This window comes from Psammomys obesus, unplaced genomic scaffold (assembly GCF_907164565.1).
Source record: "Psammomys obesus unplaced genomic scaffold, mPsaObe1.curated_primary_1811, whole genome shotgun sequence".
NCBI classification, from domain to species: domain Eukaryota; kingdom Metazoa; phylum Chordata; class Mammalia; order Rodentia; family Muridae; genus Psammomys; species Psammomys obesus.
The window spans coordinates 13738131-13759147 of record NW_026591598.1 but is presented as its reverse complement, the minus strand read 5'-3'; the positions used below and the strand labels follow the sequence as shown (position 1 = coordinate 13759147).

The window sequence follows — 21017 nt, the reverse complement described above, 5'->3', positions numbered from 1 at the left end:
ACAGGTGAACACAGGGACTCAGGAACCAAGCTGGGGTCTGGGCACGTGCTTCAACTGATGACTCACTAGAGACTTGGCCCACCAGTCCAAGGGAGAACTCGAAGGGAGCCAGCCCTCCGGGAGTTTACCTGTAAGAGCCAGATCATGTCCTCACAGTGAAGAGCTGAGACCCCACCCCCCCCACCCCATCTCTAACAGGAGGAGGAAAAATTAACCAGTTTTTAATACATTAGGACACACTAGGGCATTCTAGGGCACACTAGTCCTTAAACCACCATTTTACCAGGTCCTCCTAATAAGCTGAGGGATAGAGTTTTGAGAAAAGCCTGAGGGGTGTGAGTGGAGCTCAGGGACTGGGCACAGGTTCTCTCGGGCCAGAGCTGCGGCTCAGCTGGCAAAGGGCTTATTTAGCGTACACGAAGTCCTGAATGGACTTCAGGCCCCATCACTTCCTAACCTGGGTATGTGTGATGAGGGAGGATCAGGAGTTCAAGGTCATCCTTGGCTACATAGCCGGCTAAGGCCAGCCTGGGCTACACGAGACTGTCTTTTCCCCAAAGCTTAAGACCCAGTTACACACAGGTCATATTTCTCCTCCCCCACACTTTACACCTTCCCTTTAAAAGTTGTTTATTATTTATGGCAGTTATTTTGACCTTGTATGTCTATCCTGTCTTTCCACAGTAAAACACAAAGGCAGGCTAAAAGGCAGACCACACCTTAGAGACAGAACAGACACCAGAGCCAGGCTCAGGGAAGCCCAGGATACCGAAATTATCATATCAGAGATTAAAAAGAACCCCCTTAATGCACTACAGAGACTCTAAGGCAGCATCTGTCCCCAAACTGGCTTGTCACCTGGTGATGGACAGGCCCATTTTCCCCAGGATAAGCTCTCCCATATTGGCTCCTTAAAGTGCAAACACAAACCATGTCAACAGGGGGCGCTCACACTATGTTTCATTACGGCTAACAGGCTTTTCAAGGTCACTATTTTTTCATAGACACAGGAAAGCAGCAAAGATTCAAGTCTTAGAGATTTCCAGTCTATGAAGAGGGGGGTGTGCCAGGAGGGAGCTTTTTCTCTACATCACATTTTCATGAGAACAGAGTTGTGGAAATAAAATGAACATTTAGTGTCAGCTGGAAAGCCCTGGAAACTGCTTTTGATCTTGTTTTCTGTCTGTCTGTCTGTCTTCCTCTCTATCTATTATTGTATGGCAGGGGATGTGTGTATACTGAGGCACACGAAGCCCAGAATAGGAGCCGCTGAGGGCTGCAGGAACCCGCCTTACTCTGCTGGGCGACCAAGCTGTCAGGCTGAAGACTGCTTCGTTTTTGTCCCTCAGTTCCAAGGTCATTTCAGAAACCACAGGCACATGGTTGATGATGAGAATACAGAGGCTTTATTTCCTCCTTTATACTTTCCAAAACTGCCTAAGAGCTGACAACAAACAGCTATAATTTTTGTAACCCCTCCCACATCTTGTTTTCAATGGAAGAAACCGGAAGGCAGAGAAATGTCCTGCTGTGTATTGAGATCCACCGAGCAAGGCCAGCTGAAGGGCCTGTCACAGGCCACACAGACTCCATGTTGGGAGAAGCCCTGAAGGTCATCAACTGCAGGCCTGGCATCCCAGGTCACCTAGGTTCTGTCCTTCCTTTCCATCACTTTCTGCTCCTGAAGTGTCCTCTCATCTCCACAGCCAAACTGGATTCAGCTCTCAGGGCCTAACTCTGTCCCACCCAGTGTGGACGGGAGCTTTAAAGCCCGTGTCTCCCACTCAGATTGGCCTTTGCCCACTTCCTCTGGTCAACAAAGATACTTCACTTGCCCCCCTTTGGTGAGCTTTATGATCTCCTGCCTTGCCCTGGGGTCCCCTGCACTCTATCCCAGTTCTGGGGCCACCCCCAGCCTTGTGCGTGCTATACCTCTAATGAATGACTCACATAGAGAACGCTGACAATCCTATCCTAAAAGAGCATCTACTCTATGCCACGGGAGCCGTGGTGCTTGCCGGCATCTGTGGCCTTAACCTACTCAATGCCGGTAAATACCTCCAGTGTGACAACTAACTCTGGGCTTTGCCAACCGTCCCCTGCAGGTGCCTCCTGCTGCGACCTGCTGACCTAGGTTGATAGAGTGGCTAGGAATGCCCAGCTGCTGGGTGAGAAAGGCAAGGCTTGTGGAGAGCTTTAGTGGAAACTGAGTCCTGTACCCCAGCTTCCGATTTCGAAGGCCAGTGCTCACCCCACATCCTGGAGTCCTCTGTCATGTCCCTGTCCCTTCCTCTGTCCTACCCCCATAGCTCGTGCTACGTTGTGACCCCCTGGCTGGCCTGCTGGCCCATGCAGGGTGGATCTCAGGCTGCCTCCGAACATTACATCTTCTTCAGCTCCTTCGGCTCCTCCCCGTGTTTGAACACACTGATGGTGACCTGGCCGGTTTCTGAGCCATACTTGTTTTTGACAAAGACTCCATAGCGCCCGCTGTCTTCGCTGGTGACCCTGTCAATGGTGATGGTGACTTCAGTACCCCTCACCTCCATGTGGTATCGGTCAAGGAAGGAGACAGGCTGGTCGTTCTTTAGCCAAGAGATTTCAGGGGACGGGTCTCCTGAGATGACGCAGGTCAGGCACAGGGTCTGTTTTGATGGACGGGAGGGAAGAGAACCATTTTATTTCCTTGTAACCTGAACGAGCCACTCACCTTTATGCACATGGAGAGCTGCTAGTCCAGACAGCTGCCTGGAACAAAGTGTGTGTGTGTGTGTGTGTGTGTGTGTGTGTGTGTGTGTGTGCCTATTTTTGAGTGTGTTTTACAAACAAGGTCTCACGTATCCTAGACTGGCCTTGAACTGGCTCGGTAGCTGAGGATGACCTTAAAATCCTGTCTTCCTGTCCCCACATCCTAAGCAGGGGATACAGGCACAGCAGCAGTTAATGCAGTACTTGGGTTTGAACGTGGGGCTTCGTGGGTGCTAGGCAGGCACTCTACCAGCCGAGCCCCGCCCCAGCTCATCCTCATTCGTGTGTTCTGCTGCAACCCATAAAAGGAGACACATTTTATTTTAACCCCGCCTTCTCCAACCCTCGACTTTTACAGCCAGGGCTACTAGGTAGAATTTCAGACATCCTCTAGCAAAGGCCTACCCCAAATGACCTGCACTTTCCATTTTTGCCTTTGGGGGGACCAAGGTCGCTGTGGCATTACCACACAAGCAAGATTATAATTTTTAAACAATTTGTGTGTGATGCCAGGCAGTGGTGGCACACGCCTTTAATCCCAGCACTCAGGAGGCAGAGGTAGGCAGGATCTCTGAGTTCGAGGCCAGCCTGATCTACAGAGTGAGTTTCAGGGCAGCCAAAGCTACACAGAGAAACCCTGTCTCAAGAAAACCAAAATAAAAATAGAAGTGTATATGTTTGTCTGCATGTATGTATGTATATATGTTCAGTGTCCTCAGGAGTCAGAAAAGGGCACTGGATCCCCTTAAACTGGAGTTACACATGCTTGTGAGCCACCATGTGGGTGCTGGGAATTGAACCTGGGTCCTTCTAACTGCTCAACCACCTCAGCCCCTGATATTGTACTGCTTAGACACTCAGGCTTGTGAACTGAGTGAGGAAGTTCTTTTGTTTGTTTGTTCCTTAGTTTTTCGAGACAGGGTTTCTCTGTGTAGCCTTGGCTGTCCTGGACTTGCTTTGTCGACCAGGCTGGCTTCGAACTCACAGAGATCCGCCTGCCTCTGCCTCGCTGTGGGCTGGGATTACAGGAGTGCGCCACTGTGCCCGGCTGGGAAGTTCTTGAGCGAGGTCTAGGGCGGCACACAGCAACCGCTAGGACACAAACCTCAGCTCTGTCCTTGTGTGACATCCACCTGTTCCTTAACCACTCTAGGTCTCTGCTTCCTCCGCTGTCAGGTGGGACTAGAAGCAATACCCTATTTCCAGTGGTTGCCTCAGGGGCAAAATCAACGGAGACACATACGAACGTATGTAGCCGGCACAAAGCAAACAGCGGAACGCTGCAGCTTTTAGGGGTCACCTAGTTCAACTCTTGTGGAAGCCAGAGTCACATGTGGCAGGCTCGCCACCAAGGTCATCTAAAGATGGGACCGAGCTGGGTTGGGCACAGGGGTCTGACAGCAGGCCCTGGGCCAGTGGTGGCAGCTGCAGCCTCTGGCCAGCCTGTCGCCTTTGGCTCTTGAATCACACTCCACTATATTGTGTCCCGGAAGGGACCCTTTAGGGAACGCAAGCGTGGGACGGCTGGCTGTGGGCAGGGAGGGATGGTACCTTATCTTCCATGATGGTGGCCACGTCTGGCAGGCCCCTCACCACTTTAGCCCGATCTGGAATGGAAAGAAATGACGTGAATGGTGAAGTCTCTGCTGGCTGCCCTCCCATTTGGGAGCTTTCCTTAGAGTGGAGGAAAGCTTCTGTTTAGTCCCTTCCTCAACATCGGGTCTCATGCTCCCAAGACATGATATGTGAGCTGTTTCCGCCATGCAGTTGGGGTCACTCTGATTAGCGGTACCCAGTGTCTGTCCTCAGAAGAAAGAAGGTGAGTGAAACTGCTTTGAACTGGAATTAATGATTCTACCCAAGAAACTTTGTCGTCTCTGATCAACAGAGGGGAAGAACCAAGAAGGGACCAAGAAAGGAGGCATCTTTTGAGACACCCCGGCTCTGGTGGCCACAAGAAGACAGTGTGGCTATAAATTACAAATTAGGGAGTCAAATGTGTCCCCCATATTGCATCGGAGGCCCCGGGAGACCTGGACCACGGGTCCCAGTTATGCAAAAAGCCCGGTGCAGATGACTGCTGTCCAGTGTGAGAAGGACCCTGACTCAGCGGGAAGTCCCCAGGGTCAGACACTGTCATGGGCAGGAATTTGTAGGAGCTTTCCACGGCTGAGGGAGATGGACCCAGTTCTCTCACTAACTCCAGTTTCTCAAGTCCCAGCAGACACATGTGGCCAAGTTTCTGGCTTCTGGCTGTGCTGTCCCCTCTTCCCCCAAGGTCAGCTGACATTGCAAGGTCACTTGGAACTGTGGATTGTCAGGACTGCAGTTACGTATCCAATGCCTGCCCTTCATGTCCCACGTGGGGTCCGTAGGAGCAAAGCAGGGACAGGCATCAACATCTCTGTTGGTGGTCCTGCAGGGCCCCTGATGATCACAGCCAGCTAGGCCCCTCCCTTGTCCGGCTGGTAAGGCTGCAGTTGTCCTTCACTGAAGTCCCTATTTCCTGTCACTGGCTGTTTCCAGTCGGCTGGGGTAGGGGGCTTGCAAGTGGGGCAGATCTGAACATGGAATGGTTCTGGCTTTCCGGGTATCTCAGGAGCCGTGCCACGTTCCCCACACCTGGGGCTGATTCTGGGTTAGGCCCACCATCATGCCCCATCTCCCCAAGCCTCAGGTTCTAGGCCACCCCCTTCCTATGGCCACTTGGAAAGGCTGGCCCAGGCTTCCGGGGTCCCACCAAGGGTTGCGTGCGCCTGCCCGGCGCCAGACCCACACTAGGCCTGTACAACTGACTTCAGCCTGAGGTTCCTCATCCATTTCTCTTTCCACACCCAGCTCCCAGCTGTCCCCAGGGCCTGCTGGGGGAGATTGAGCAGTCTTCCAGGAGGCTGGGGTTCTAGAGAAGCCAGGCCAGACTCAGGAACATGAGGAACGAGACCACCGGGGACTCACTCTTCTCAATGATGGCCAAGGCCCTGAAAGACAGAAAGAAGTACATGGTGGTCGTGTGTGTCTTCTCTCACTGTGTGAGGTGAGGTGGGTGGAGCTGGCTAGGGCTCCCAGTAGGGGTCTATAAACAGTTGCTCTACCCCCAAGGGGGCCCATGATTCATAAGGAGAGTGTGGGGAAACTTACTTCAGTCTCTGGTGCTCTGCCAGGGCATCGTCAAAAGCTGCAGGACAAAGAAGGCACGACAGGGCTGAGAGGAGGCTGTCTCCAGTTTTCCTCCCCTTTCTAGGAGCCTCACAGGACAGGTTCAGGTTTGGAGGAAGAGAGAGCCCCCCCAATAGACCTCAGGGGGTTTCATTTTTCTGTCCTTTTTTTTTTTTTTTTTTAATTTTGCGTAGATAAGTGCTCTATCTGCATGTACACCTGCGTGCCAGAAGAGGGCACCAGCTCTCATCATAGATGGCTGTGAGCCACCATGTGGTTGCTGGGAATTGAACTCAGGACCTCTGGAAGAGCAGACAGGGCTCTTAACCTGTGAGCCACCCCTCCAGCCCTCTTCTTTATCTTTTGGAGACAAGTTCCCACCGTGTAGCCAAGGATGAGCTCCCTCTGAACCTGCTACCCTCCTGCCTCCACCTCCTCCATGCTAAGATTGCAGGGAGGTGCCACCTTCATCAAGGAATGTTCCTTTAACACATTTTTGTTTTTAATTTGTTATCATTACACGTGGGTGTGAAGGCCGGAAGGACAACTTCACTTGGCCGGTTCTCTTCTTCTATTTTTATGCCGGTTCTAGAGCTTGAAATCAGGGTCCCATGTTTACGAAGCAAGTGCTTTTAACCCCTGAGCCATCTTGCCACCCCTCCCCACCGTCATGAGATGAGGTTCCAGGTAGTCTGGCTGGTCTCAGAATCACCATGTAGCTGAGGATGACCTTGAACTCCTGATACCCCTGTCTTAGGGCGTGGGCTACAGATGTGTGCCACGGGGTGCTTGACCCCATGGGATTGTCTAGACCGATGGGCAGACAAACTGACAGACAGGAGGTGGCTCACCTTGGCCAGACAGGTCTGCTGAGAGCTGCCGGACCTCCTTCCCGGCAGTGATCTCCAGGGTGTATTTGCCCTTATCTGAGTCCTTGGGGTCCAGGATGTGGAGCCAGATCTCATCCAGGGTGGTGCCCGCCCTTACCCGGTCCCCGCTCTCCAGGCGCTTGTCTCTGAAGGCAAAGACAGAGATGGGCTAGAGCGGACTGTGGGTCTGATTCCCTGTCCAGAGCCCCTCCTGTGGGGTGTGGTTTTAGGTGGGGGAGGGAAAAGTGTGACCGCCCACCAGACGGTTGCTGTAGATCCACTCATGTATTCATTGTTTAGTGTTTCAGTCGCCACCTGACCATCATCCATCCATTCAGCAGTCAACCGCTCCTTTCCCTCCCTCCCTCCCTCCCTCCCTCCCTCCCTCCCTTCTTTCCCATGGCAGATCAACTGCCTACGAATGCTGGGCCTCTATCTGTCATGCTCGCTGGAGCATTCTTGAAGCACTGACCTCCCGCTCTTGGTACTCACTCCCCACCTTTTCATTCCCACTTGAACCCTCCCAGCGTTTCTGCCTAGTCATTCTCTTCTAACGTTAGAAGCCAGCGAAGGTTCATCTCTTTTCCTTCTCTACTCAAATTTCATCCAAGAAGACACCTAGTCCTAGTGTTCTGTTTGTCTCAGGGCTCGGAAATCCTGTCCGGAAAAGGGAATCCCATCATCCTGAAGCTTTCTGCATTCCTCACTCACTCTGATTGAACAGATTTTTTTTTCCCAAGTCGGTCTGGGTTTCCCTATGAGACGGGTACAGCCGTGTCTGCTCTGCAAGGCTGAGGCATGCTCTTGACAAGAAGCTCCGGGGAGACCCTATTTGCAAATTATCTGGGGGTGACTTGGCTGAATCTCTGTGGAGCCCCCCCCCCCATTTCCTGTCCTGACCTTCCCACAGCTCTCTCTGCCTGGACCTGTCTACTGATCCTGGCTACCTGGGTTTGCCAAGGCTGCAGAGGCCCACGAGCACACCATCCCTCAAATGACTGGCTCTTCCTGATTCATGCATCCTTTCCTCCCTCAGTTTCCAGACACTGTTTGGAACCATATCCTTCTGTTGTCATGGAGACCTCAGACAAATGGCCTTACCAGCAGCATTCCCATATTCCCTGGGGGACAAGTCTTTTATTCCCTTCATTCCCGAGGACAGGATCTGTGTAAGAGTGTCGCCTATGCTTATCCCTTGGGACTGGGACTTGTGCATGGGAGGAGGTAGCGGGAGGAGGAGAATCCTAAGGGCACAGGGGCTGGGACCTTCCAGCCTGCAAGGACCGGGGCAAGGCCGACCTACTTGTGGAACCAAGCGGTCTTCATGTACTCCACATTGTAGTATTTGACCTTGCTGAAGAGCCGGATCCCCTCTTCAGTGCCCTGGATTTTCAGCGGGGTTGCAGAGAGCGCTGAGGATGCAGAGGTCAAAGGTGAGTCTCCCTTGAGGACCTGTGCATGGTGTGGTTTGGGCCCAGCCTGCCTGCTGCAGCTCCATACTGCACCATACACAGGGTGGGGCAGACGCTAGATCCACCCCCACAGCCAAGCTGCTGGAGGAATCCTTGGAGGCTCCTTAGCAGCAGGCCAAGGCCAAGGCAAAGAGGAGGGCAGGCGTGCTCACTTACCACCGATCCTGCCCAGCTCACTGAGAACAGCGTCCAGGGCTGGAGAGAGACAGAATGGTCAGCTGCGGGGTTCCCTTAGGGATAGCCAGGGGTGGAGGCAATGGCTTTGGAGGTGGGTGAGGGAGCTCAGAGCTCCTCTGAGAGAGGAGACTGGAGAATGATTTGGGATCGGGAGGCGTTCTTGGGTGGTGATAGATGGATCAGGCGTAAGCCTAGCACCTGATAATTTTTTTTTTTTCCGGACAGGGTCTCTCTGTGTAGCCCTGGCTGTCCTGGAACTCTGTAGAGGAACTCAGAGATTCGCCTGCCTCTGTCTAGGGGTGTACCACCACCACCCTGCTCCATTTGGTAATTTTCTTGCGAGCTGGGTGAACCAGCTTCAAGAACAGCTAGGGCCCTCTGTGGGAGGAGGGGCTCCAGGCCTGGATTAACTAGGTCATACCATAGCAGCACGCATACTAGGTCCCTGCAAGTGGGTAGCTGTGCAACCTCGGGCAATCCGCTTACTCTCTCTGTGCCTCCGTTTCCCCAAGTGACATGGAGATCCCATGAATCTTAGGCCCCACCCATACCACAATCTCTCGATCCCGTGTGACCTTCCCACAGTCCTCCTGGCCCGTCTCTGACATCACTCCCTCCTACCTTCACCTGTGAGGTCCAGGATGGTGTCATCTTCCCCTCTGTCATCAGAAACCACGGCTCTGTAGAGTCCCTGGTCTTCTTTGGAAAACTACGGAAGAGGATGACTGTGTGTGCAAGGGTTTCCAGAAGGAGGGGTGACAGCAAGTCAGGAGGTCCCAGGTCCCAGCCCCGCGTGGCCTCCGTCAGCTCTGAAGTTTGTGGGTCTAAGGAGTGTGAGCATGGGTGTCTGAGAGTGTGTGAGTATGTTGGTGTGAATGAGAGTATGCGTGAGCGAGTGTGAGTATGTGTGTGAGGGCGCTTGCGTGGGTGTGGGTGTGTGTGTGTGCTTGTATGTATGCGTGTGAGCGGATGTGTGAGTGATCGTGTGAGTCTATGTGAGTGACTGTATGTGTGGGTGTGTGTGTCTGTGAGTGTGGTGTGTGTCTGTGTCTGTATACTGAGGGCAGAAGTCCTGAACACTCCCTCTGGATTCCCAGGTGGCTCCTTGGAGGCCAGCCCAGCTCAGCATGTTCAGCCTGGGCAGAGCTTGTCTGTATAAGACACGAATTCTGACAGGCCCCTCTCCCTGAGGCTCCCCGGAAGGAGGCGTGCTTTCCTCGAATCAAATCTGAAGAGCAATCACTGAGGTGAGAACTCAGTGGCACTTCTAAAGGTGTTTGCTGGGCTGTCTCATGTGCAAGGCATCTAAGCTCAGCCTCTGCCCAGGGCCGAGCTTTTGGGGCAAGAAGCAGAGGTCACAAGTGACATCCCATCAAAGGCAACTCCTTCAGGGCTTCTCAAAGCTCCCTCCCACCCACGCCACCTCCACGTGGTGACTTTGGGGCAGAAGCCAAGGTAGAGGTAGGTTTTTCCCTAAAAGGATCCTCTTCTGTAGCTCCTTTTCTTTTTTACCTACAGGAGGCCATAAAGTCCCAGTCATATTGGGGGTGGCACCAGAGACAGCGAAACTCTGGGGTGGACCTAAGACTAGGCATGCCTCAGCCCTGTGGAACAGACATGGCTGCACCCAGTGGGGAGTGATTTCTGACCCTACTCATGGCCTTGAATCTCATCTGTTGGAGCCTCAGTTTACCCATCTTTGGACCAGCTCTCGTGTCCCTTGCTGCCTATGTGCCCCAAGTACTGGGGGACCCAAGGATCAACACTAGGAAAGCCAGAAAGTTTGGCCCCCATGAATATTAAGCACCCACTGAATGCCACATCCCCTTTTGCAGAGCATGCTTGACTAACAGTGGCAAAAGCTGACATGGCACTGTCCCAATCATGGTGAGGGGAAGACCCAGGACCTAACACATCCTTCCTAGGTAGGAACCCATGATCGATTGTCCAGTGTCCCCAGCTCCCACAGGAGGCTCTGGAACTCAGCAACAGGCAGGTTCCTGGCCTTGTGTTTCTCTCCCAGCCTGCCTTAGTCCTCTGCGGCTGTGGGAAGGGACACAGGAAAGAACCCAGCTCCAAGCCTGCTTTTCTCTGGGCCTGCCTCACTGTGGGGGTGGGGAGGACACATCATTCCTGTCCTCAACCCTAGACTGGGGCAGGGAGCCCACAGAGAACACTACGATTAGAGAGGGCCAGTGACTAGCCAAGGTTGCCCACGCTGGCACACCAGGCTTGGATCCTGAGACAGGAAAAAAAAATCAGTAACAACTAATACTGGGCCTGTCTTTGTAGACCAGGCTGGCCTCGAATTCAAAGAGATCATCCTGGCTTTGACTCCTGAGTGCTGGGATTACAGGAGTGAGCTATTACACCTGGCTTTAGCTCTTTCCTTCCTTCCTTCCTTCCTTCCTTCCTTCCTTCCTTCCTTCCTTCCTTCCTTCCTTCCTTCCTTCCTTCCTTCCTTCCTTCCTTTCTTTTATGTGTATAGCCAAGGCTGGCCTCGAACTCCTTATGTAGCTTGCACACTTGGTTTATGAGGTGCTGGGGATCAAACACAGGACTTTGCGCATGCTAAGCAAGCTCTCCACCAGCTGAAACACATTTCCAGGTCCAAGTATTTATCTCCTAAAAAAATATTCACTAAAATTTTTTATGTGAATGGAGCGAGTGTCTGCTTGCTTGTATGTCTGCGCACCGTGGGTGTAATGCCCGAGGAGGCCAGAAGAGGGCGAACTGGAGCTACAGACAGCCGTGGCGGGTGCTTGGATGGTAAGAACCGGATTTGGGTCTGCAGCAAGGGCAGCAAGGGCTGCAGCTCTCCAGGCGGGTGTGACCAGCTCTGCTCAGGCCCCGCCCAGTGCTCTTGGCACTATTCAGTTGGCAGCTGAGCAGGGTGAACCCGGAGCCCCGGCTGCGCTTACCGACTCAACGCAGAGCTGTCCATCTCCCGTCTGCGGGCTGTACTGCCCGCTGGGCGCCTCTTTCTTCTGGAAGAGCCACTGGAATCGAGTCTCCTTCTTGGTGTTGGTGACCTGAGGAGGGCAGGGCATGAGGGGCCTCCATCAGGCTTTCCATTTTAAAATAAAATCCCATTTTCTTTTACAGGGCTCCTCCCATATGGCCCACTGAGATTTGTGCGTGAAAGCCAGCTGCTTGCTCCCTTCCTTACACCCTACGTCTCATCTGCTGGCCTCTGCGCCCCGACTTCTGCTCCGTTTTCCTTGTAAATACTTAGGCCTCTTAAGGAAATCAGATCTCTCTTCCGCCAGGAAGCCCTCCCGGAATTAAACACCCCAGGGTGCCTCTCCTGCCCCACAATTAATTTCCTGAATGTCTGCGGAATCCCATCAAGCGTAAGGCATGCTGTTTCGGGAATTCTGCCTCGTGCTGTGGGGTTCCACAGAATCCCAAGGGAACTACGTATGCCCAGGACTTTGCTGAAAAGCCCTGGTGGTTTTCTTCTAAGGGGGTGTGGGAGCGGCTGGTGGGCGCGGCCTCCTCACACACGTTCTCAAAGGAGCTGCAAGATGCTGGAAGGGCCTGGGCTTGGGAGTCAGGGTGCTGTGGTTGGGACCTGGCCTGCTGCAACCTTTGAGTCCTCAGTTATTCCCCTACTTGTTTTCCTGTCTCTGCGATGGCGGTGGCGTAGGGCGGCAGGGGTGACGGTGAGGCAGGTGAAATGAGATCACACCGCGGCGTAGAGGTGGGTGAGGTGAACTCCCACCTCGGGGCACAGGGCAGTGTCCGGCAAGGGTTAGAGTAAGCACAGGCAGCGCCTTCAACGCAGGGAGCCGGCACTAGCGCGCAGACCCTCCGTGGTCTGGGGAGCTACTGGGAGATCTACCGTGCGTGCGTGCGTGCGTACGTGCGTGCGTGCGTGCGTACGTGCGTGCGTGCATGCACTCTTTCTCCCAGGGGCAACTTTGCAGGCCAAGCACAGGAAATAGAATTCCCAGGGAGTGGACAGGGATGGGAGCTAGGCCTGGGGACAAGTCCAGGTGTGCCTCACTGGGCTGATGGCAGAGTGGGGTGGGGACTTGCCTTGCATGTCAGGAGCACTTTGCAGTCCTCTGTCACCTTCCACTTCAAAGGCTCCTGGAAATAGGGACCTGCAGGGGATGAGAGAGCTTTAGGCTGAGCCAGGGCGCCACCTCGTGGCCAGGCAGGAAAACCCAGCTAGGCAGGAGACTGGCAAAGACCTGGGTCTCTAAGACCAGGGCAAGGCTTGAGGTGAAGCAAGGGGCCTGGGGTCTCCTGAAAAGAAAGGAATTTTAAGGAGGCACTGGCTCTCGGGCCGGGAACATGAAGTTTTGTTCTATCACCAGGCCAGGACTTGACCAGAGAGATCACGGTGAATCTCCCTGGCTGGGTTGGCATTTTCCATCAGGGATCCATGGCGCTCACCTTGCCTTCTCTTCCAGTCCCTCCTCTTCGCGTCCGCTTTCCTGAGGAGCTTGTCGAAATCTGTGAACACATCGGGAGGAAGCGGCGTGAGTGGAGAGAGCCTCGAGCGGAGGGCTGCGGGAGGGCGCACAGGGAAGGTTCAGTGTGGCGGGGCATGGGCTTCAGGGAGGAGCCGGGCCAGCCTGACCGTCATCCACCAGGGCGAGCGTGATCTGGTTCTTGGCTTTGCCGTCTTGGAGCTGGGCGGTGTACGACCCCTTGTCTTCTTCCGACAGTTGCTGGATGATAACCTCTACCAGGCCCTTCTCCCGGTCAAAGTTGATCTTGCGGTTCTGGCGGGACAAATCCCCTAGTCGTTTGTTTGTTTTTTTTTTTTTTTGGGTGGGGGGCTGTTCCTGTTCTGGGAGCCCTGCTGGGGGCACACCTCAGGATATGGTCAGGATTGGGGTGCTCTGTGCAGAACTGTCAATCTCCAGGACTGGGGTGGGGGGGGTCCCTGGTAGCCTTTTCCTGCTTGAATAGACTGGGAATCCCCAGCACTCTGTGCTTGAATTAATTATAATTTAATTATAAGTTCCGTACCTGTACCGGGTCACATTGTTAGTCATTTTCGACTTCTTTTGCAATTTAAATTAAAAATTACTATGTTTTAGGGCTGGAGAGATGGTTCAGTGGTTAAGAGCACTGGCTGTTTTTCCACAGGACCCGGGTTCAATTTCCAGAACCCACAGCTGTGTAACTCCGGTTCCAGGGGAACTGACACCCTCACACGGATAAATACGCAAGCAAAACACCAATGAACAAACAAACAAACAAACAAATAAGCAAGGCTTTACAGCACAGATGGGTTATTTAAAAAATTACATTTTAATTGTGTGTGTGTGTGTGTGTGTGTGTGTGTGTGTTGAAGGGAATGCACAGGCCACAGCACACGTGTGGAGGTCAGTTCTGTGTTCTCCTTTCACTACGTGGACCCTGGGGGTTCTGAATCGATGCCATCAGGCTTGGTGGCAAGTGCCACTACTCACTGGGCCATCTCTCTCCACCCCCAGGTTTTCATTTAATACCTTTATTTTTATCTTATGTGTTTGGGTGTCTGCATGTCTGTGTGCCATGCGCATGCAGTGCCCACGGAGGCCAGAAGAGGGCATCTGACCCTCTAGAACTGGAGTTACAGACAGTGTGAGCTGCCACGTGGGTGCAGGGAACCTGGGCTCCCTTTGCAAGAACAGCCAGTGCTCCTAACCACTGAGCAATCCGTCCAGCCCCCAGGGCCCTCATGTTTTTTTGAAGCAGGGTTTCATGTACCCTAGGCTAGCCTCAGACTTGCCCTGTAGCTGAGGATGACCTTGAATTTCTGATCCTTCCACCTCCTAAGTGATGAGATTACAGGCTAGCACTACCCAGCATCCCTCTTACAGTTTAATACGCACTCCTTAGAACTAATAATCATTTACAGTTCTTTTTTTTTTTTTTTTTTTTTTGAAACAGGGTTTCTCTGTGTAGTCTTGGAACTCTGTAGACCAGGCTGGCCTCGAACTCACAGAGATCCACCTGCCTCTGTCTCCCAAGCGCTGGGATTAAAGGCGAGTGCTGCCGTGTCCAGTCATTCATTTACATTTCTCAGAACACTAACAGCTTAAAAGTTTTATTCTCTGCACTTAGGTCCTGACTACCCCTGGCTCTATTTACATGTCCGATCGAGGGAAGGACCTGCTTGTATTTTTCTGTAAGGATGACCCAAACATTGTACACGGAGGCCTCCAGACCAGTGAGTGGTTCTCAACCCTCCTGATGCTGCGACCTTTTAATATAGTTCTTCATGTTGTGGTCACCCCTGGCCATAACATTATTTTATACTTTTATAATTATTTGATAACAACTGTAATTTTGCTACTGTGTTTTCCAACGGTCTTAGGCGACCCCTGTGAAGGGGTTACTGGACCTCTACCGGGGTCTCTGCCTACAGGTTGGGAACCTGTGCTTTCTTCACAGTTCCTCTGATAACGTGCGGAAGCTCAGTGCGTACTCTTCACACACGGCTTTCAAGTAAACTTCCTGGTCTGTTCCTTTTGCTTCCGGAAATCCTGCCCTGCTGTGCAGACAGAGAAGGAGGCAGGGAGGGGGACCCCGGCACCCCCAGGGCCTGGTCGTGCATTCCCAGCATCTGTCTGATATTTATTCTGACCCAAACCATCACCCCTTTCTCTGGAAGATATATTTCCTCCTCCCTGCCTTTTTCCTTCCTTCCTCCCTTCCTCCTTCATTCTCTCCTTCCCTCCCTTTCTTCTTTCTTCAGTTCTGACTCGGGGTCTAGCTCGTGCTAGGCACGGCCTCCACCACTGCGTTGCACCGTCAGTTCTAACCCATCCGGAGATGAGGTTCACAAATGATGACAATGTCACAGGGCTGAGATAGATACGCTTTCAGGTAAAAACAATTGAATGTCAGGAGCCCGTCCCAACAGAGTAATTTACTTCCCTCTGCATTAAAGCGAAAACAGTGCAATACTCTTCTATAAGTCTCATTTAAAACAAAACCCTGCGAGTCTTGGCATGTAGATGCCAAATGCACCCACCGACCTGCTGCCCCAGCCCCTTGTCCTGATTTGCAGTGAGAGGGGAGAAAAGCAAAGGAGCAGAACAGGAAAATGAACAAGCGTGGGTAAAGCGGCGGAGGGAAGAAACGCTCTTTCCTGGCTTCCTGGCGTCTGTTAACCCTGGAAGAAAGTGCTTTACGATTATATCTAAAGCAGAGGTTTAGGCTCAGGAAGACTGTCAGCCCCAGCATAGGCTTTCCGCCTTAGGGATGCTGGGAAGGACTTTGAAAGCGGCAGCGGGTGTGGAAAGGGCGTTGTGGAAACGTCCTGGCACTGGTTGGCACCCCCGCACTCCTCCCACCCCCCTATACTGAAAGCCTGGAGTCCTCAGCCACACCCCCCACTGCTGAGACGGCCAGAGCGACAGCCTTTCTAAGATGACAGCTGGCCCCTAGCACCAGCTCACAGGTGAAGCCCTGGGGCAGGTTCGCCCTCCCGGGGACTGTGGCCGCATTTACCGGTGAGCTGAAGATCTCCTTCTCGTTGAAGATGAGGTGCAATTCTGCGGCTGGCGACAGCTTCTCCACCTCCAGCCACAGCCGCACCTCGCCCTGCTCCAGGATGTCCACGTTCCAGCCCGAGATCAGCTTGATGACTGGAGACACAGCAGCGGTGTGGGTGGGAGCCCTCTCCTCTCAGCACTGACCCCCTTGTCCCCACCCTCCCAGCACCACCCAGCCCTGCCCCGAGACCCTGCCCTGCCCCGCCCACCCTCACTCTACCGGCCCCGCCCCCTCACCTTGCCCAGACCCCCCCATTTCCCACCTAGCCCCGCCCACCCTGCTCCACCCCACCTGCCCACTCTTGGCAGTGACTATGGGAAACATTTGCAGAGCCTGAAGGGGCTGGGCCTGGCTGGAGGCCTGCAGGCTCTCTGTAGACTGGACTGAGTTTTCTCTTCAGGGGACCCCAAACACTGGAGTCTGGGCTTCACCCTGCCCCTTCTGACTTGGCTGGTTGGCTGGGCATGGCCTGGGCACGAGATTTGGAAAAGTTCCCAGGGTGATTCTAATATGTGATCGGTGTTTGACTGCGCTTAAGGATTTTATCGTCCAGAGACAAGGTGGGGAAGTGGGGGTTTAGGCCAGCTAATGTCCAGCTGTCTCAAGAGCTGGTAAAGATGGTGATGATCCTGGTGATGATGGTGGTGAGGGTGATAATGGTGATGATGATGATCATGATAATGATGGATGGTTATGATGTTAGTGGTGGAAAAGGTCATGGTGGTGATAATGGTAATGACGATGGATGGTGATGATGGACGGTGATGATGGTGGCAATGGTGATGATGGCAGTGGTGGTGATGGTGGCGGTGACAATGGTGTTGATGGTGATGATGATGATGGTGGTGGTGATGCCTCTTATAAGAGGCATCTTGTTTCTCTCTTTTGCTCATCTCTGGCCCCCTGCTGGCTGTCCTTTCCCTCCAACACGCCTCTGGTCTCTGTCCTGCCATCTCGACTTCCAGTCTCGCTCTCTGACTGACTCAGCTCTGCTCAGCACGTGTTCCCGGACCCTTAGAAAGCACAGGACCCCACACCTCAGTGTTTACCTGGGTTTCTGATCTCATGACTCAACTTCTTCAGCTTGTTCAGCTCTGGGGCAAGGAAGAAAATACGCAACATTAGGTCACAGGATCCAGCACAGCTGTCCCAGGGCCTCCGTGCCTCAGCACGTCCCAAGAGAGTGCCACATTGCCATGAACTTGGGCTCACACGCTCCACAGAGCTGGTGGCAGGCACGGTGGGCTTTGGTCCTGCGGCACCGGGGGGATGCTGCAGCTGCTCTTGGCCACCGCAAGGTCACATATGCTCCCCACCTGCTCAGAGAAGCGCCTCGGACGTGCCAGGCTCTGCAGTGTGAGCACGTTACTGCCCAGCTCTGGGCAGGCTGAACCTCAGCATCCTTTGGTGTCTATGGGCCCCGAGGGAGGGGGGCTCGGACTCTGGGTATCTGTTTCCCTGAGGGGCTGTCGGTGAGTGAGGCCGTTACCTTCCTCTGTCAGCATGTGGCTTGCAGAGGTGTCTTCATCAGCATCAGTCACCACCACCGAGTAGACACCCACGTCCGGAAGGTCAGGTACTTTCAGGATGACCTTGGACCTGGCCGAGAGAGGGAGCTGATTTTGGGGGTTGTATACACAAGACACCCTCCCAGCCTGTGGAAGAGGTGTGTGGGGAGGGGGTCGGGGAGGAGGACAAGCCGGCACCCAGAGCTGAGGGGCAGGAGCTGGGGAATCTCGCTCTGGTGGGCCTGTGCCCTGTCCCAGGTCCTGGCCAAATGGGACAGCAGGGACAGCTGTACCCTTGCACCCTCCCGAGGTCCCACGTGGACCAGAAAATGCTCTAGAGCTGGAGTGTGGCACACGGTCTGCAACGGAGTTGCCAGCGGGCTATCTGCTTGAGGATTTTAGGCGGCGGCATTCATTGGCTCCTAACCAAAAAAAAAAAATCCCCAAAGAAAGCCTTCCTTTCTGACCCTAAAGGCACCCTCCCCTGCTTCTCCCTGAGCTGGCAGCCAGCACACCCGTGGCAGATGGGGCAGCCCAGGCCAAAATGTGTGTCTCCCTACTAGTTCTGTCACCCCTAGGTGCTGCCCCGCCCCGCCCCTGGCCCCGCCCCCTCCCGGCCCCGCCCCAGGCCCCGGCCGCTCACTTGTTAATTTCATCTTCCACCTGCACCCTCTGCGGGTCGGGCGGGCCCTTGTAATCCTTGGACCACTGAAACTCAGGGAAGTCGGGGGCTTCGGGGGCTTCGAAAGCCAAGTAGATCTGGCCCTCGTCGTCCACGCCAACTTCAATCTTCTGGGCATCTGGGGTGGATTTCTACATTACAACTCGGGTCACGTCGCCCCACGGATTAGAGTCCTCAGACTTCTTGGGATCTCCAAGGCCTTTCATAATCCTCGACTCAGACGTCACCTCCTCTGAGATGTCCTTCTTGACTGACTTTTCTTCTTCCTCCCCTACATCCTCTTTTTCCTCCCCCTTCCTCCTTTTTCTCCCTGCCCCTCTTAATTCTTCTCTTTGACATAACTAACGTCCATAAAGTTTTGTTACATTAGTCGAGGCTGGCCTTGAATTCACTGTGTAGTCCAGGCTATCCATGATTCTACAACCTTGGTCTCTGGAGTTCTACGGTTATAGATTTAGATTGTCACACCTGGCTCCTTTCTCTAAAATTTCTTGTCTGTAAAAATTATTTTCTTTCTTTTCCTCTCTACAGTGCTGTGACAAAACCCAGCGCTAAGGAAGCCTTTCCCACCACTGAGCTGCATCTCGGCCTCATTCCTGGCTCTGCTAAGACTTCCTCTTGGACTAGCTTGCCTTTGCCCACTGTCCACCCCTCCCCCCCACCCCTCCCCCATCACAACAGCAGGGATCTGCTTCCCCATCCACAGCTGTGTCCCCGGTGCAATGTGGACCTCACCAAGTATCTGTTGGTTAAATACTTAATAGATTAGAAAGTGAACGTGCTTTATAGTTAGCCGTGAGGACGAGTCTGTCCTCTGCTACCTGTGGGCCTTGGAGGTTGAATTGTTTTGCACTGGAAGTTAGTTTTACTGTGGAGGGGACCTAGGAGCAACTCTAACATGGATAGCTCACAGACCCTGTAAGCCCAATAGAGGTGAAGCCACATGGAGTGGCTGAGATGGAGTCACGTAAGTTTCATGGAAAGCATGGAGGAGGACGCCCCCTCAGCCTGTGGAAGAGGCATGGGTGTGGGTGAGACAAGCTAGCGGGAGGGCTGAGATGGCGGTGGGGAGATAGAGTGGCGGGTGGGTGGGCCAGAGCCCAGTGGTCTTCAGGCGTCTCCCATACCCCCCCCCCCCCCGAGCTCCTCCTGCACCCGGACCACAGTCCCTCAGTGCAGCCTGGCCCTCCCTGGGTCATCCTACCTGGCTTGTCCTCCAGGAGCACGGGGTCAGTGGGCACCGATGGTTGTCCCAGACCAGCTGAGTTCATGGCCTGGACCCTGAACATGTATTGCTTTCCTGGCTGCAAGTCAGATACCTGGGGGCAGGAGAGTAAAGCCTGAGGACAGGAAAGGACCGCGCTTGCAGACGCTGGCTGGGGATTGAGCCCAGGCCATCATGCACCTAACCAAATACTCTACCACTGAGGTACATTCTTAACAGCAAAAACAAACAAACAAACAAATGAAAGAGCCCAATTACCTGGATGTGGTGCATACACGCCTTTAGTCCCAGTACAGAGGCACAGATTCTGAGTTTGAGGCTAGCCTGGTCTACATACAAGTTCCAGGCCATCCACAGTTACACAGTGAGACCCTGTCTCAAAATTAATTGCGTAATCAATTTTTGGAAACAGTCTCGGGTGGGCTAGACATACAGTCAAGAGTAACCTGCTCCTTCTGCCCCTGCCTCCTGGGCTCCGAGAATGCAGGCGTGCACCACCATGCCTGGCTTCCGTGGTGCTGAGGGTCAAATCCAGGGCCTTGCATCCTAGGCAGCAGTCTACAGCTGAGCCATACCCTCAGCACTAATATTTTGTTTTAATATGTTGCCCAGGCTGGCTTTGAGCTGGCTCTGTAGCCCAGGCAGGCCCCAAACTTCTTACCTTCCTGCCTCAGCCTGCTGGGAGGCTGGAACTACAGGCTGCTGTGCCCACCATGCCCTGATGGAAACCCCAGTCTGTGTTTACCTCTGCCCATCTGACTATGCCTAAGTCTTCCATTGGTCTTCAGGGTCAGTTTCAAGTTCTGATGTTTTTGACCTACAGCCTTCCAATGTGTCTCCACCTCTGCCCTCTTACTCCTCTGTTAGTGACCCTCACTCTGCAGCTCAGAGTCCCTGGCCTTTGCCCTTGCTGAGGTCTCTGCCTAGAGCACCCCAGTCCCACTTCTCTCTTGTCTAACACACTCCAGCTCAGGCTTCCTCATTCAGCTGTGGCCTATGCAAGGATGCCAGGAAGTGGCTCCTTGACCTCCCTTGACTTCCCAGAGTCCCTCCGATCCCTCTCCATTGTAGCATTTATCGCAGAACGGTGTCACCCGTTACCAATGGCCAGGACATGTTTAGCTTAAAATGCCTGGGACCCGGTCCAGATCTGGCGCTGAGTACGTGTCAAGAAGTGGTTAGTGAGTAGCTGAGTGGCAGCCAGGCATCCCAAGGTGGAAGCCAGTGCCAAGTTCCTGAGGCCGTCTGCCCTGGCCTGGACCAACACACACCAAAGGGCAAGGAGGCCATCCACTGTGCGTCGGCTGGCCGTACCGTGGGGAGACTGAGTCAGAGAACGTCAAACGTCTACCCATTTATTGGTCTCACCTCATATCTACACTCCTGTGACTAAAAGACCTGATAGCATCTAAACATTTCAGCTTCAAAGCTGCTGTTTGGTAGAAACATTTGTTGGTATAAAAGACTTTCCCTGAGTGTCTTTATGTGTTCACGAGGGTCTTGTTTTCTTGGTGTTCTTTATTATGGTTGTTTTCCAGTCAATTAGCTCTGCACAGCCAGAAGGTACAATTAACTAATGTTAACTTTATTAATGCCTCATTAGCTGTCCTTTTTACTGTGATTCTATCTATCTATCTATCTATCTATCTATCTATCTATCTATCTATCTATCTA

General features: G+C 53.4%; 1 protein-coding gene across 1 annotated transcript in view; it reads right to left on the bottom strand.

Moving 5' to 3' along the window:
- Positions 1-1383: 1383 nt before the first annotated feature.
- Positions 1384-21017, bottom strand: part of Myom3 (myomesin 3) — a 47010-nt gene continuing 27376 nt past the window's right edge. Inside the window, exons 20-36 of the mRNA XM_055611001.1 lie at positions 19323-19437; positions 18080-18236; positions 17418-17527; positions 16978-17022; positions 15884-16020; positions 13014-13158; positions 12827-12886; positions 12464-12531; positions 11344-11454; positions 9044-9131; positions 8402-8440; positions 8077-8185; positions 6756-6919; positions 5887-5923; positions 5704-5726; positions 4300-4355; positions 1384-2645 (exon numbers count right to left, since the gene is read on the bottom strand). Of these exons, the coding sequence (XP_055466976.1) occupies positions 2382-2645; positions 4300-4355; positions 5704-5726; positions 5887-5923; positions 6756-6919; positions 8077-8185; positions 8402-8440; positions 9044-9131; positions 11344-11454; positions 12464-12531; positions 12827-12886; positions 13014-13158; positions 15884-16020; positions 16978-17022; positions 17418-17527; positions 18080-18236; positions 19323-19437 (1728 nt within the window). The 3' untranslated portion in view covers positions 1384-2381. The remainder of the gene's footprint in view (positions 2646-4299; positions 4356-5703; positions 5727-5886; positions 5924-6755; positions 6920-8076; positions 8186-8401; positions 8441-9043; positions 9132-11343; positions 11455-12463; positions 12532-12826; positions 12887-13013; positions 13159-15883; positions 16021-16977; positions 17023-17417; positions 17528-18079; positions 18237-19322; positions 19438-21017) is intronic.